The sequence below is a fragment of the Anastrepha obliqua genome, chromosome 5, assembly GCF_027943255.1.
Source record: "Anastrepha obliqua isolate idAnaObli1 chromosome 5, idAnaObli1_1.0, whole genome shotgun sequence".
Taxonomy (NCBI): Eukaryota; Metazoa; Arthropoda; class Insecta; order Diptera; family Tephritidae; genus Anastrepha; species Anastrepha obliqua.
This window is the reverse complement of record NC_072896.1, coordinates 129,229,206-129,247,130: the sequence shown is the minus strand read 5'-3', so window position 1 is coordinate 129,247,130 and position 17,925 is coordinate 129,229,206. Positions and strand designations below refer to the sequence as shown.

Here is a 17,925-nt window from a genome sequence, read left to right as displayed (position 1 = left end):
TTGCAGTACCTACACATATGTAATTTTCCTTGCACTGAAGTGTAGGAAGGCAAGTGCCAGTCTGTGACAGCTGTTTATTTGTTTTAAGGTTGCTACAACTCTGCAACACATACAGTGGCTTTCGTACTCCTGCATCTGCTGTTCGGAGTCGGCTTAAAACTATATATATCCCTTCATGTGTAGAAAAACACGCCACAAATAGGCGTATACGTATTACGTATATTTACATTACGTATATTACATATATATATATATATATATATTATATAGTATAGTATATTATATGTATATTATATAGTATATATTACATATATTCACTAAATTCTTAATTAGAATCCCTTTAGGAAACAGATTGAAATCGCACGGGGTACTGAGAAATTTGATATCGAGGTATGGCGTTAGTTTGTTATCTCATAAATAAATGTTAATAAAGTTGTTAATAAAAGAAGTGTTATACATGTAAGTAAATTAATAAATATATTAAGCGTAAGAAGTAATATAATATAAATTTCGTAAGCCTTAGCAAGCATTAACACTTCTTTTATTAACAACTTTATTAACACGTACGAGTATTTATGAGATAAAAAACTAACGCCATACCTGGATATCAAATTTCTCAGTACGCCGTGCGATTTCAATCTGTTTCCTAAAAGGAATCTAATTAAGAATTAGGATTTGAGTTTTTTGATCCTGTTCTGCTGGCAGAAGAATATTTCCAGAACTGTTACAAACCATGAAAGAAACGCATGCAGCATTTTAGCGAAAGAGGAAGGGTGCATCAGGTCAGTCCATAAGTTCGTGCGTATTTTACCCATAATTTCACTTTCGTACGATTTTTGCATACAAAAAATTATTCGCGGAATATAACGGAACTATTTATATTTTCTTTGATAGATTGTGCATTTAACAAGTGATTTTAATCGCGGATAGAAGCACGTGTTGTTAAAAAATAAAATGGAATCTTCGAACGCGTATAAGAGGCATATTTTGTATTTTATTTATAAAAGTGGTAAAAATGCAAAAACTGCTGCTGCAGAAATAAACACTGTTCACGGAGAGGATACCGTGAGTGTAAGGACTGCGCAAAAGTGGTTTTCAAAATTCCGAAGTGGTAACTGCGACGTGGAGGATGCCCCGCGCGCTGGTCGTCCTGAAGTCTTTAACTCCGACGCCTTGCTCAAACTCGTGGAAGATGAACCAAATTTGATAGTCGATATGGTAGCTCAGAGGTTAAATTCATCGGATGGAACAGTTCACAGGCACCTGGTTCAGTTGAGAAAGGTTTCAAAGCTGGGAAAATGTGTTCCGCATAGACTTTCCGTCGCAAACTTTCAGCAGAGAGTGAATGTGTGTTCTCATCTGCTGTAACGGCTTGAAAATGAAAGCTTTTGGAACTGTATCGTTAGTGGTGATGAAAACTGGGTCCTTTACAGTAATCCGGTTCGCAAGCGCCAATGGTTAGATAAAGATGAAACACCAGAACCGACCCCTAGAGATGGCCTTCGCCCCAAGAAGATTCTCCTATCTATTTGGTGGGATATGGCCGGTATTGTTTATTGTGAACTTCTGGAACCAAACCAGACGTTAACTGCTGATTATTATTCGCATCAGCTATCAAACCTGAATGAGGCACTTAGCAAAAATTGACCATCTCTAGTGAATAGACGCAAAGTTTTGTTTCATCACAACAACGTAAGACCTCATACCGCAAGGCAAACATTAGGCAAGCTGAACGAGCTCGGATGGGAGCTAATGCCGCATCCACCATACTCTCCGCATCATACCTATTGCACCTTGTGATTATCACATTTTCCGTTGAACTACTCCTCACAAGAAGCTATAAAAAGGGATATCGAAGCGTATTTGGGCTCCAAGGACAAACAATTTTTTGATCAGGGAATTTAAAATTTGCTTAAACGTTGGGAAGACATTGTAAATAATGAAGGAACATATATTATTGATTAATAAATACTTTAAACATCTTTTTTATTAATTTTAAAACCACCTTTAAAAAACGCACGCATTTATGGACTGGCCTGATATATTGAAGGTAGAAATAATTAAATAATTTTGCAGAGCCATTCACAGCTCGTATGTACAAAGCTTTTTTATAAAATGAAATCATGTGTTTTGTTTTTGAGCTAGAACTATTGCTTCGTAAATACGTGTTATTGCTTTGCTAAATTGCAAATGAAATTAAATTTATGTACATATAGTGAGCATTAGATTTTGCGTAAAACTTCTGCTAATTTCTGAACTATTATAAAGCTTTTATCGTCCTTATGTGTAATTATAAAAATACCTGCATGATATTATTAAGGGGAAAAATGGGCTTGGGAAATAACGGCTGCTTGGCTTATATTCAATGTGAAACACAAGAGAAAAAAAGGATTAAAAACTAAACAGTTAGAATTATATTCCACTTTCGGAAATGTCATTGATTTTATCAATTGCATGAGGGCATAACGGTAGTATATATCGCTCGTTTGCTACAAAAGTGTCATAATTACATTCACTTTCATCTTTAATTATTTTCTACACACGTTTGTAAACGAAAACTGTTATCATTCACCGGAAGTGTTATACACGCAAAAGGTACGTAGATAGTCGCGACTAATGATGAAAAAACCCTAAACTAAAGCAACATGTTTCCAACAAAAGTTATTCCAATTTATTTATTCCTTCGTTACTCCATGTGATGAACGAGGATGCATGCCCCTAGCCCCGACAGTTTTTACAACCCTCCTTAACATACCTAGACATGCATACATCAATACAAACAAACGAGTAGGAACGAAAATAACACACCGAGTTTGAGACAACGATACATCAATTGCCTGCATCGTTCCTGGCTGTTGCTTCTGTATTAAATGTTGCTGTTGCCTCTTTGGCTGCGACGAATCCATTGCCAACGCTATGTCATCGTTGTGATAATGACGCGAATGTTGCGGGTGGGAAAGTAAGCCACTCGACTTTTGGCTCTGTTTTGTATAAAAGGCTAAGCAACGTGGTTTCTGCATCAGATTGTCGGCATAAGTAACAGTGTGAACAACAGCAATTGTAGCAATTCTTGGTATAACTCTCGTGTTTTTCACTTACCTTCCCAAGTATAATAGCAAGTGTGTGATTCTGTACAGAGGCCTATCCTGACGTGTTAAGTGATAATTGGCGCCAAATTAAAATTAAAATAAAGATCTACAAAATAAGAAAATTTTAACGGTAAGTTTAGTAGAGTCGTTTTTACAGTTTTGTTTAATTAATCAAATGAAACACGTATCTACAAATATGTATAAAAAAAGGAGTTTTTAGAGTGCAAACACCAAAAAACATATGTTTGATTATTGTATTCTTTTTATCGGCAAATATTCTCTTTGACAAATACAAGATTTTTAGAAATCAGAATAAAAACTAAATTTTTAGGTAATCAAACTATGTAGAGATGAAAACTCAAATATTCGTCGTCAGACTTTCAGCTCACGTCCAGTTGAATGCTGCCGGTTCCGAAATATATAACTGACCAATGATTAAGGTCATGATACTGACCAATGATTAAGGTACTGATTTAATTTGGTTTCTTAAAAAATTACATTTCGATAATATATGTATATTGAGTCCTTCAGCGCTAAACTTCCATATTATAATGCACGGAAGACTACTGACATATATGCACATATTTATGTATAGCTAATATGTATGTACATAAAAAAGGAATACTTCCTTGCCCAAAGTTATAATATCTAATGAATTGTCGCTACATACGTGCGGTGCAGCATGTGTAATCATAAGCACGGTCTCAACTTACAATTAAAGGTTAAAAAACCATGCAAACTTTTTTTGATTATCTATTGACTAATTTGTAGCAATCAAGAACTTTTCGTTTCTTTCGTAAGTTTGTTAGCGTTGATTGAGTCATTTATCCTCAATTAAGCTTGTAAATACAATCTTTTAGAAGGAAGGGATGCTATTAAGTAATTGGGTCTGAGGGAGGGCTAAGTGGAGGCAATTGTGATTGCCTCGAATTTTCGTAGTGATTGATATATCGGACCAACGTCTAACGTTTTAATAACTTAGTATTTGTATTTATAGAACTATGGGGAAAGCAATCTAAAAACTCAAATTGAGTCACTTATTTTCCTCCTATATGTGTGCAGTGTTATTAAGTTCAATATCTTAAAACCAATTTAAGTATGATGCGATTTTGTTTGTTAAATCACCTGCGTACATCAATCAGTTGGTTGTCTATTGCCATTTACCACATATAAGTGCTTCATTGCCACAAGTGAGCTCTCTTAACACCGCATGAACATGAATGGAATCTTAGGCAATAAAATTTAATCAGTTAGTGGCCATAAAATCGTTGAGTTCTAATTCAGCGAAATAGCAAAAAATATGCATTTGCATATGTGCAAATATGTTTGTATGTTAATGGTTGAAAAATTGGGTGCTAAAATGGTGAACCGTTTCCTACATATGTTCAAGTACATACATATGTTTATACCAAGTAGCGAATTTTGGCTTTAGCGCTAAAGGTGTGTACATAGCATGTACATTCAATAAATTCCGTTAACCCTTTTACAAACGAAAATAAAAAATGTTCACAACAAAACTAATATGAGCAGTAATGGTATACTAGTCCCGCTGTGAGACAACCTCAACTACTATTCTAACGACAAAAAGTGTGTACTCTTAAGTACATCAAATAAAATCCTCATAATCAGGACATTTTTATTGCTCTGATAAATAACGTTTGCAAGTTAATTAGAAATTTGATATCGGAAAATGTGTCTGCTCTGTATGTATGGAATTTATATCCGTCGATTACATACCTACGTAGTGTGGAGAGGCATTGAAGCAACAGCAAATTAAGCTCCGCATTGCTATGGCTAAATTTAAAATACAGCTTTTGCTTGTACATATGTACTTATATGTTCATGTTTAAACCCATGTCGCCGGAAGAAATCCACTATGTTGGTACTTGATTCAGTGCCAGGTTGTTCTCATGATATGCTTTAAGACACATTCGCAGAGATTATTTTGAACAAGAGGTGCGATTGAGCAGGGTTTTACAGAGGTTTGCAAGTTTAATTTCCTTTCAACAATTTTTTTTCTATTTCAAGGAAGTTAGTGGTTACAAATTTTTGCTTTCTTCGCAAAACCTTTTAACTTACTTGTAAAAATGCCTCCGCAATTACACATTGTTGTACATATGCAAATTACACTGTAATGATGGTAATGAAATCCGATCCGCTTGCTGTGCCGAAAAAGAAAAACATCTAAAACGGCATTGCAAAGGTTGTCGTAGGTGACAACAACAACATTTCCATAAAGACCAGGACAATATTTATATTTAGGTTGATTTAAGTAACCAAATTCGTTTAGTGTTTATTAAATATAAGCAATAAATCATGCCGTCAACTTCTTATCTATCTTTCATTACTTTACTGAACTTATATACAAGTATGTATGTAAGTATGTATATGCATTGAACGCTGAAATTAAAATATAATGACATAAATTTATAATTTTTTCTCTCCAAATAAATTTTTCCCCACCATTATCCTTTTTGCTCAAAAAAAATTGTTCTGATAAAATATATATGTATATTCTGATATATATATGTGTGTGTATTTATAAAACACTGAAAATGCCTTTATCCATGACTTTATCTGATATGATACAATGTTTATCAAGTTTTAAAATTTCATTAGTAGAATTTTTCAGCTTTTATTAAATCTTAGTGGGAGTTTTATGGTTCAAGTTTTCTGTTCTTAAATTTAACTTCACTAACATCCGCACTTGGAAAACATTCTGATGGCAATAAAAAAATTTGTTTTCAGCTAAATGCTGCGTTAGAAAATGTGCAGTGTTGGGGTTAAAGTTTTTTAGACTTATTCACGGTGTTGTAGAAACAATACAGTTGAAAAGAAAGTGATGTTTTCGAGGATGGTTTTTTTCATCAACCACAAATAAATTCATAATTTTTGCAAAGAATAAAGGAAGGAACGCAAGCGGGATGGATTTTGAAAAATACATTGTTTCTGAAGTATGTATTATCAAATATAAGCGGTGGGGATTCAATTATCAATTTTCGGCTTTTCGGAAATTCATATTTAATCAATTGAGAAGCTTATTAAAGAAATCTATATAAGCGAGAATTGGGGAACGGTTGATGCTGGATTTTGCTTATTATAATTTTGTCCACACAACGATTGTATATCATATAATAACATAAAATAATGAAGGTAGATATGAACATAGACACGTTCAGAATAGTGGGAGGCGTCGATTTAGAAATGTCTGCCTGTCCGTCCGTATGCCCATGTGCACTTGTATTATATGTATTTCAATGAAACTTATTTTTAATGACATTTTGTCCAAAGCAATTTAGTATTGAAAATGGGCAAAGTCGGTATATAACTACGCTCATCTCCTTTCTAACGGTAATTTTTCAAAAAAGGAAAAAATCTGATATCTCTAATATAATATAAGTAAATTAAATTGTTCATATTTGGTACAACTGATGAACCCAAAAACAGGGTGAATGACGAAACAAACATTTTGGAGAATGGGCGGTGCCAGAGTAATTTTTTGGTAAATTTAATAAAACTGACCCAAATTTAGTTCATACCCTCCTTTACATATTGGGACTAAATTTCTGTCGTCTGCCTGTCTCAATTTAAATTTTACTAAAATGTGCACGGACATAGAATGAATTCAGAAATTCCTTACATGTTCCAAAGAAAATTTGATAAGGTACATTCGGATATAGGCAGGCACGCTGCTGTCACTGTTGTAATTTCTAGATTTAAGAAAATTTCGTTGGGTTGGCATTCAGCATTAAAATCGATAAATACCATAAACACTTTACGCGTAAATAATGGCGAGAATCATTGTTATTGGAACGTGATTGGCTTAGGGAAAGTTTAAGTACTTCCAATTAGTCTTGGTATCGTCATATCTTTTTGAAGTTGTATCATTAGTTGAGTTACTGGTCACTGGGTACCATTGGCAGCCTAACCAATTTACAAAATGTCTCACTGGAGCGACTAGTTACCTTCTTCAAAAGATCTAAGTAGTTTAAGCAACTTAGTTAGGGGATGGAAATCAAATGCTGACATCACAGTGGACCTTAGGGCCACCCGAGTGTCTTGCCTTAGACAAGCAACCTGGACAACCTAACCTGTCATTAGTGGGCGATTTTTTCTTGATTAGTATATTTTATACGATCTTCTTTACGTGTGTATCGCCACCCATCGTCTTATAAAAATAACCTTTTTCCTCACAATTTTTCGAACTAAATTGTGAGGCTTGAAGAGCAGGTAGACTGGCATGCCGGGAGAAATTTTTTTTATTAAAAAAACCCCGTATGGTATATTGACGAGCTCTAAAAGGTGAGGAAAGTAACATTTGAGGGGAATAAGTTACGGCTTTTAAGCAAATTTAATTAGCCTAATCTAAAGAAGTTTCTTCCCATCAGCTTTATTTTCCTTCTTGACTTTCGTTTATTGATTTTGGATATATAAGTACACGAATTTCCTAGTTCAGGAAATAGCATCAACGAGAGTGAATATCATTTTTTTAATAAGACGCACTGTCATTACCCCTTGGACTTGCAATGGACAGCGGGTAAGGGGTTGATAGATACCCGATGTAAATATTAGAATGCATGAAATTGCATAGAATTGCGGCGGGGGCGGATTTCTTGTCGTCGGTTATTTTTACGACGAGAAAATAATTAGACTCATATTTTATAACACAGACCCCTCGGCAGGCAATGGCAAACCTCCGAGTGTATTTCTGCCATGAAAAAGCTCCTCATAATAATATCTGCCGTTCGGAGTCGGCTTGAAACTGTAGGTCCCTCCATTTGTGGAACAACATCAAGACGCACACCACAAATAGGAGGAGGAGCTCGGTCAAACACCTAACAGAAGTGTACGCGCCAATTATTTATTTTTTTATTTAACACAGAGCTTTAACAAGTTACTTTACAAATATAGCAACGAAAAAAATTCACCACAAAATTAATTTTATTGTAACCATAAAATGTCAGCTGAAAACCGTTCCTGTGTTTTCCGTCCCCCGCAATTATGTTTAACCGACAGAATTTTCCGAGGGAGATGGTAATTGGATTGGAGGTTTTAATTGGCATTTAGTATCATACTCAAAATGAAAATAAAGACCTAGCTACTTCTATGAGTGTTATTTCACTTAACCTATTTTCCTTTGCTGATACATTTCTTTATAGTTTTTGGAAATGCAATCATTTAAAAATGTTTAATTTAAAACTGGCGACTTTGTGATGCCACTTAAATTATTAAAACTTTTATTTCTTTCGTCTGTGATATAATTTTAGTATGGAGAGTAGGTTTCAATGTATAATATAACATAGTACTGCGTACTTTAAGCAATACTTCTTAAAAAGCAAAAGTTATAAAGAATGGGAAAACTTAGTTCTAGAAATATGTAGGTATGGCGAGGAATATTGTTATTCTTCTCGAATAAATAGTGGTATAACCACCTAAGCAATTAGGGCAGAGTTTCTGTTTCTCGTGCTAGATAACATGGGTGAGAAATATCAATGAAGCCATGTCGTTGTCCTTTTGGCCTTTTCAAAATACAAAATATCATACTTCCTTCCCCTCTGCTATCATCAGCAGGTAACGCATGGAATACCTTTAGGGCTGTAGACAAAACAGTGTATAACAAAAAAAGTAGTCATTGAAATCGTTTATTCTGGCTTTTAATGTAAGGCTAAGTGAGTTTAAGTTCAAGCGAGGCATATCGGCTAGAAAGCAGAAAGTCGCTTATATGAAACTACTGAAAAAATTTCTAATAATGATTGTATTTTCAAAAAAAAATTGTTTTCAAAAATGTCCTCAAATTGTAGGCCCTTCGATTTGTTAGAATAACTTTAGATATGTACTTATTTCTTCCGGTCTGTTGTAATGAATTATTTCGCCGTTGGATACGTGTGGATATGTGTTAATATTTTTTATGACACAGCTCTTTTAAACTACTTTTTGTGTACACCCATGTGTACATACGTGCATGTGCACTCATGTTTATTAACACGTACATACGTACATATGTGGCATGTATGTGCATAGCACATTTTCGCTGCTGCCAACAGGGAATAAGCTGCACTCATACGCATCACCTGCCTTTACCAATTCGAAATTATGGAAGGAAGAAATGCTTTGCCGTGGACCAGTCATGGCGTGTAAAGCACTTATTCGCAGTAATTGACTTTATAGAGGGATTTAAATGTTTACAGCACTAACCACAGCAATAATTCTCGTTTAGAAATTTGTTCTTTGTGTTATATAAAATATTAAACTATTTTTAACGGGCGTTATAGAAATTTTCTCATTTTTATACTTTGAAGACAGTACAAACAAAAATGTTGTGTGCAATTTAAAAATAAGTAACATAGTTAATGCTTATAATTACTTAAATTTTTACGCTACTATAATATTCATACTTGTGTGCTTCTCAATATTTTGTCACGTGGAATTTATTTTTCTATTGTTAAAGCATTGAAGCAACGGTGCTTTAAACCATTGTTGGTGGTAAATACGAAACGGAAACCATGTCGAAGCATTGCAATTAAACTTTTTATCCTTTTCATAACTCTGATTCTGTATTCGATTGGCATTTGTACTGCTTTTGCCGGTGTGGCACGATTTGCGGAAATGCATCTCAGTAGCAGCAGTGCAGAGTATACGGAAAAAATTCTACCTTTCAGAACAATCAGAGGCAACACAATCTTGTGGGTGAGCTAGCGGAGGTCGCTGCGATTTTCTTGTAAGAAATTGATAGTCATGTCACCGATTTAATCATATTGCTTGGACTGCAGTAAGAATTATTAAGTTTGCGATTAGCGCTGTTGAGTCATTGTTGTTATTACAAGAATTAAAAATTAAATTTTATACATATGTATATTATTTATGTTTATAAAAATGTCAAGTTAAAGCGCATATCGTTGGTTAAATATAAAAAAGCACTAACTCATATTTTTACCAAATCGACTTTTTAACGGATTTCGATATATTACTTTTAAATATATGTACCTCTATTAAAAAATATTACATTATTATTGAAACTATTGGTAATATAAGCGTTGAACAACTAAAGTTGAGCATTATTACTTATCTCTGTTTTGATAAAATTTGTCGTTAGGTTTTTCCTTCTTTTGTAAACTAACAAAAATGTTAGTTAGCGACTTTCCATATTGAGGATATGTAGATATCTGTACATCTGTATATTTTTGTTATTTTATCCGAATGATCGTGATTCATTCTACGTCATTGGTATATATGAGTCTAAGCTTTGTCCAGTTAATAATTAAATACGAAAGTCTAAGACTTTGATTGGCGTCATCTCAAATTCCATAGTTAACATACTCGAGGATTGGTTTGAATAATGTGCTTAAGAGGCTTTTAGTATCGATCGTCAAATTCGTCAAATCGGTTGACCATCGTTTTATAAACGCCATTAAATTTAAGTATAAAAGAGTGCAAGTGTGAAGTGGATAAAAAATTTCGTTGATATTTGATGTTTTTTATTTTTGCTGGTGGCTAAAATGTTTAAAAGGTTGTTGAAAATTGGGATTTTATATACAATAAATCGTGTATAAAGTTTTAAATTTGGATTAATGTGGTCTTTGTTATATAATGAACTATATTTTTTTAGAAAACCAAAACTTGTCAATATGTGGTGCTTTTATAATGTAGCAATGGAGCACAAATGTTCTTTAAAATGCCTCAACATTCCTCTTCGCCCTGATCTCTTTTCCTTTATGTTGTTTTATAGAACCGTTAGTGCACTAGAGCGGTCAGATGTTAATTATTTTAATGCAATTATTGCAAAGTTGTCCTAAAATTTATAAATTAACTACTCGCAGATAAATTTTTGATTTTAAATTTTGAATTTAATTTTGAATAAAAATACTTTCAATGGAAAAACGTATAGAATTGACCACAGTCAATTTCTCAATTTCATGCATAAATGCATTTACTAACAAACTTTTGAATGGTAACAGTTAAAGCAAATACAACTAATTAACAGCATTAGTAAATCAAATTCTTAACACTGAATCATGCGGTTTGATAGTGAACTGGTAATTAGTATTCTTTAATATTCTTAGATTCGTATTTGCGGTCAAATTCAATGCAATCAACGGAAATTGTCTTCGACAGAGGATGTAATTACCTATGTAGACATTACGCACATTACTTATTCCATTCCAACATACACATACATATGCTCATGTGGAATAATGTTTGACTGTGTGCATAATTTTTACTCTGACTAGTTGTGATGCTCATAATGCATACCCTTTGAATACATAAATATAGCTGCCTTTGAAGTAAAAACTGATCCTATACCGCAGGGGCATACGATTATGTAAATAATATACAAGTAGGTATACATACTTTATTTGCACTAAGTGAGATGTAGGTATATATTATATTTGCTACATGAATATTTATGACTAATACATTTTTTAATGCAATATTATGCGAATAATATTTGCAAATTGTATAAAGGAATTAGTCTACTGGGATTTGGCCTACTGAGATATATGCGTTTATGGTATACTGAACAAAAGAATTATATTGATAAATATAATAGGAAACTTGCAATAGTGGCTTACATTTGAGCATTGGGCACAACAGTAGGTACTTATGTTTTTAACGAGATATTCCCACAGTTGTAAATATAATGGTTAAGTTTTATTTGGTGAACCTGATTTAGAGTTTTAACGATTTTATCTTGAAATAAAATTTAAGCAATGGACTTACCTAAATATCAAAATCAAAACTCAAGATTCATGCTTCCTGTACTTAAATGAATCGTAGTGATTTTGTTCCTAATTTTGTATCACGAATATCCGACTATAATGCTTGAAATTAATTTTGATATAGACATGGCATCACATTGGCCGGGTTTCTTGTCATCTGTCTCAGTCGTTGAGTATCTTCAATAACTCTTTATTGAATGTGATTTAGAAAAATTATTGAAGAAACTACATGTTTCTTAAAGGATGTAATTGCTTATCTAGAGGCAGTTTGGTGAGGAAAACTGTTGCATCCTGTAATTTCCAAAGCTGCGAATTGTGTTGATTTGTCCAATCAATATAAAGGCTCGATGAGAAATGTATGGATTATAAAGTTTTATTTTCTCAAGAAATATGTTATCGCAATAATACGAAAATAAAGGTTTTCCACAACTATTATGATAAACTAAAATCAGCTGGACAACGTTCGTCCTCATTTTGTGTGGGAGTAGAAAATATCATACATATAGGTATATGCCTATAGGCCAGAGTGCAACAGTTTGTGCAAATGCACGCAACTCTATGATTATGCTGAGAAAAACATAATATTTTATAGCCCTGGCGCAGAGCAGAGTAATATATATGCGTTTCGCCCTAACTGCGAGTAATCTGGAAGATATTTGTTTTAATAAGAGTAAAAACATATACATAAATGACTGATAAAAGAGTATGGGATAACGCCTATAAATTCTGTATTCACCCGTCTTCCTCCCTAAGAACGTTTTACAAAATGTTATTAATAAAAACAGTTTGACTTAACGTATTGGTTTCTGTGTAGCATAGATTTGATTTATAAAATCACTTTTTTGTAGCATGCCTTTGACGTAGAAGTATTTTGATTATGATCACAGGATTTTTTACTAATTGTTTGGTATGTTATATTAATAAAAGTTGAATTATTATTTCTCAGTAGCAATCCGGTACATACATCTATAAAAATGATGAAATCTATGACTATATTCGTGTTTTGCGCCCTGCTGATGATAATGGATATTGTCACGATCGAGTCCCGTCCACAAAATGTGCTCGAGAATAATCAGGTAAATAAATACTTATGTGTGGCTGAGTATGTGTATGTATATGAGCCTGTAGGTAAAAACTTTTAGTAGAGTAAGCTAAATGATAGTTTCAGAAGATTCAATTTGATTAGCATACCCGTAACATACATACACGAACATATATACAAAATCTTGAACTCATTGAATATTTTTGAAAATATTGTGTGATATATGTATGTATGTTTATAATTAAAGAAACACGCTTAAAACCTTGAAAAGTTGCTTTTCATGAAAATAATTATATAATAAACCTAACGACTGCCCTTCGTCCGCCCAACCGGCAACGAATCGAATCGAATAGTTAAGAGAGGTGAGCTAACCAATCTTGTAATTTCACGGACTTACTCTTTATATTTTCTATATATCGATATACATTTTTGAGGAAATTTTCGGTCACGAATGTATGTTGCATTTAACCCAAATCCAAACATTCGCCCAGATATACATGTACATATATCGATGTTTTAGCAAAACATATAAATTATTCTGCATAATGAACAGGTTAACCAGATACATACATTCACATATCATTCACCGTTAAACTTTGCACATTTAATAGAAATGAGTTAAACAATAATATAGAGGGAAATAGAATTGAAGGGGTCGGCAGAACCGGTTTCAGTTGTCCCCTTCTCAGACATCGGTGTCCCCTTGACCGTTGTTAAAGGGAAACTACACAATTGCTTTCTAAAAAAAGCGCAAGACAGATGGAGGTGTGTCTCATCGTGTGCTATTTCGATAAACACGATGGCCTCAATACGATATAAACAGAACGCTTTCCAAACTCATTGCGGTGTTCACTGCTCACTGGGTGATCGGTACTCATGCGGAGAAGCTTGGAATTCCGTACAACCCCTATTGCAGAAGCTGTGGGGATCCTGCAGAGAAAGAGACTGTTGAACACTTGCAAATGTCCGGCTCTGGCGACTAGGCGCTTGAGATTCCTTAGCGTGCCCTTTAGGGAGGTCTTGAAGAAATTCCCTAGCTTAGATCCCTTTTCTCTCCTCCACTACATCGACAGCACTGGATGGCTGTAGACGGTTTTCTTTTCCCTAAATTTTTTTTTCGCAGTGATCAACATTATGGTATCAAAACGGCGCGTAAGTGCTACTTGTAGTGTACCTGGGGTACTCTTGCCATCTAACCTACCGAGTTCAACGGAGGGAAATAAATCGCTCAGTTTGAGAACTAAATCTTTAGTTATATATTTTTTCGCTAACAATATTCTCTTTTGTATTAATTTGCTCTGAAGTTAATACCAGATAAATGAAGCCGTAGAAAACCTACTTCCAAAGCATAACGGAAATGGCAGTTTGGCCAATATCATGGTAAATATATTAAATGTAGAGCCACTTTCGCACGAAAAACAGTCACCTTATCTAAAAACTCGTTCGGTTTTAAATAGCCCGAAAAGGTTCTTCCCGATTTGGAGTGGGGTGAAGGTTACACTCAGCGCATTTTATATAGCCTTCTATGATTAGCGAGGATCGCAAAATTGGACGGATTTGTGGATGACGACCGAACGATGATGGGTCGTTGTGTGTTAATCGCTTGATGCTGTTGATGAAATTCGTCAGGTGGCTGCCATCAAGGCCTATTATATCAGAAATGAAAGTCAAGATGCCTGAATCTTAGCCCAACGAAAACAAAACAGCAAAGGAGAAGGTAATGAGATGATTGCACCTTATTATCCATGCAGCTGAGGCACCTCTTCAAATTTCTAAAGCTGAGGCTTTATCTTAGAATTTCTCTCAATCCACCCGTTGCAGAAGGATTTCCCGACCTTACAGACGCCTGCTCACCCTTCCAGGAGCAGACCACATTTGCGTTGATATAGAACTTGGTTTTTATTCTAGTAGATCAACAACACCTGTTTACCCGGAAACTGCTGATTTAGTATACTACAATTGAGTTCACTACAGATTTGATTACTTCTGGAATGATCCACACTACTGAAAATTAATTTATTTTTTAAAAGAGATAAAGCACATTATGAAGGCCAGAAACTTTAAACTTATAACCCAATTTCAATTATAGAATCTGGAGAATTTGGAGCAGGATGTCGATGAAGTACGTAATAGTTACTATGAGCTGCCAGCGCCCGGATCCTATTCTGGCGTCCCACTCGATCGCCTGCAAATGTTGATTGCACAATATAGACCAACGTGAGTTAATACTTTTACAACTTTTAAAACATATTTGTAACGGATTTTGGTTGCTGTGTTCATAGATCGTACATTCGTACTCCCGGGTGGAGCAGCAGCATGAACGAACTCTTCCGCATGCCTGAGTCAAAACGTCAAGTTAGATATAGACAGTGCTATTTTAACCCTATTTCGTGCTTCAAGAAGTAAATGTTTTGAAAAAATCTAAGCTAAAAATATCGCATAAAAGACGAAATTTGTAAATATGCTATTTATTAACAAAAATGTCTAAAACATTGTTCCATAGCTATTTAATTCATTAGTGGAGATCACATAAAGACAACATTTCAAACAGAAAACTACATTTACTCCCTTTAACTATGTATGGATATGTGTCAAAACTAGCAAAAGTGTGGATTTTGTTATAGTAACTAACTACATAATTTTATTTTTAAATGAATGTTATCAAAAACTATTGAATCGAAAATATGTAAGTGTTATTAAATGTATGTATATCACAAACTCGTTGTTTTGCCATATCGCATCCCAAAGCATGACTTTAAAAACACACAAAAAAAAAATAATAATAGCGTTCAAAATGCCTATAATATTGATTTAAGTCCCTTTGTTTACATACTCTGATTTTATATACGGCGGAATGCATCTCATGTGGTAAATATATAAGTACATATATTTGTATGTATTTAAATGTCAAATTTCATTAAAGAGTGTTTTAATTGAATAATTTGTACGATTGCATTATTTAGCAGCCGAAACAAATCAAAGGACAAACTCTCGTAAAAATTTGAAAATCTGAGCAAAAGGGTTTGAAGCTTCTTAAAATTATGCACCGCATATGCGAGGTAGGACATTTGTGTATGTATAGTAATAATCATTGTTAATAAAATAAAAAATGGAGTGTAAATTAAAACGAAATCTTATTATTTGTGAAGGATTACGCAGGAGACAAAAATTGTTTCCTAAGTCACAAACAAGTTTTTTTCTACAATATCTGCACTTACATATATACTATATACTATTTTTCCAAATTTTAGAAATGCAGTTTCTATGGCAAACCTATGACTGCTCTTCTTTCATTCTACACGACCAATGTTAAAAACGCACAAAGGAAGTAAGTTTCATTTAAAATGCTTTATGAATAACTTACGACGTGTAACTAATACAAGAATAGAAAAATTATGTCGTACATATGTAACTAAGTTGAATTCCTAAAGGCATACGCACTGATGAAGTTAGGGACACTAAAGCTGAGTATGGGAGTAACATCGACCTCATAAATATTAAATATACAACAAACGAATAAAGATCGGTGCGACATGTGTAGCAACAAGTTCATACAAGTGCAGCAAATCAATGAACATAGCAAACTTACAAGCCTGGCTCGCATACATTCACTGTATTCACTCTTTAGTTTGAAGCTAGAAGCATAGTGAGACATGAAGAGAATATAGCTATGTATGTACATGCATACCTATGTATGCATATGTGTGTAGTAACGAGCATTTCGGAAGGAGTATTGCTAACAGGTACCAACGATTGGCTGGGGAAGAAAGGTAATTTTTAAAATACAACAAGAAGCAATGTAGTGCAAATTCCAAAGAGTACACGAGTACATATACACCTGATAATTTATAATGAATGCGGTGATGTTCGAAACAACTACTGCAACTTCAACAGGAAAGAACTAGTACTAAATAAATAAAATAAAATCGGAGTCATTTACTACCTACCTGTTCGAAAGCTACCTACATAAATGTATTAGCAAAGATCGCTCAGTTGAAAGTTCCAGGATTTCTATAGTTCCACTTTGTGAGGTATAGAGGTATAGTTCTACTTTTAATGCATGTATATTAAACTGCACATATGTATGTACATATACATTAAGGTGGTGCTATTTTCTTTTAGTTGCAATGAAAATCATATTGAATACTTTGTTTAAATATTTATCTACACTAATGCAAAAAAATCGTTTTGAGATGACCTATGTGCATATTTAAAATTCTGGAGAAAACATTTTTATGGGGGAACAATTAGATCGATCAAAGAGTGCTTGACTTGTGTATTGATATATTAGGTGTTTATCTTGAAATAAGAGTGTTGCCACCAATCTCAATCAAACGCAACGAGTATTAAATACAATAATTTTCACTTAACACTTATCCAGGCTTTGAGTATCGGCAGTGGTGCTTGGCATATGAGTGAAGCATCAAATGCCTACATGACTTGCTACACTCACCTTTTATTAACCAGTATACTGTCTCAATAGGCTAAGACGCAATAAAAAAACACAGTAATCATAAGACACACAGACAAATATATGTAGATGGGTGAGCGCACGCGCAGCATTTGGGTATAACAACGATACATGGTCAGAACCAGGTATAACCATTCGGAAAATTTAATTTACAAGGTGTACTAAAACGCGTTCGAATTGCGGGCAACTACTCTTCCTTGCCGCTGAAACTGGCGAGAACTGGCATATCGTTGCAATCGTAAGAGTTCTAATACATTCATGTAGTCTTTATATCCAGCTTCACTTCATAATGTGATTGTTCAGAAACAAGTTCAAAGCATCCGGAAGATTTTAATTTTGAGTGTTGTAACCACTTCTGCTCTACCAGCTTCTGTTGCAACTCTCTTTCAATTTGTTTTGTTTTTTTTGCTAAGAATTCTTCATCGAATTCCTTGTGTGGTGATGTGGCATTCTTGCGCAGCCACTACCTGATTGCCGCTGCTACTGACATTTGAAATTGTAACAGCACTGCATGTACTGTCGAGTTTGTGGCCATCGGTCAGTGTCTCGACCGCTGAACTGCTGTAGCTAAGCTCGCCGCCTTGGCCAACCAACCAATAAACAATC

The 17,925-nt window shown here is 34.2% G+C and overlaps 1 protein-coding gene across 2 annotated transcripts; it reads left to right on the top strand.

Moving 5' to 3' along the window:
• Window positions 1-3,036: 3,036 nt before the first annotated feature.
• LOC129248150 (uncharacterized) lies at window positions 3,037-15,953 on the top strand. 2 transcript variants are annotated; one of them, XM_054887596.1, is made up of 4 exons: window positions 3,037-3,219; window positions 12,756-12,882; window positions 14,938-15,065; window positions 15,131-15,953. In XM_054887596.1, exons 2-4 carry the CDS (start codon window positions 12,781-12,783, stop codon window positions 15,252-15,254), a joined length of 354 nt encoding a protein of 117 aa, XP_054743571.1. In that variant the 5' UTR covers window positions 3,037-3,219; window positions 12,756-12,780; the 3' UTR covers window positions 15,255-15,953. The 2 variants fall into 2 exon arrangements, with proteins under 2 accessions (XP_054743571.1, XP_054743572.1); XM_054887597.1 differs by having other exon boundaries at window positions 12,753-12,882.
• Window positions 15,954-17,925: the final 1,972 nt, after the last annotated feature.

What these genes read in the sequence shown, in the direction of transcription:
- LOC129248150 (XM_054887596.1), top strand. Translation starts at nt 12,781, where the DNA reads ATGATGAAATCTATGACTATATTCGTGTTTTGCGCCCTGCTGATGATA. An exon ending in ATGTGCTCGAGAATAATCAG is followed by an intron (nt 12,883 to 14,937) that starts GTAAATAAATAC and finishes TTTCAATTATAG; the next exon opens with AATCTGGAGAATTTGGAGCA. An exon ending in ATTGCACAATATAGACCAAC is followed by an intron (nt 15,066 to 15,130) that starts GTGAGTTAATAC and finishes CTGTGTTCATAG; the next exon opens with ATCGTACATTCGTACTCCCG.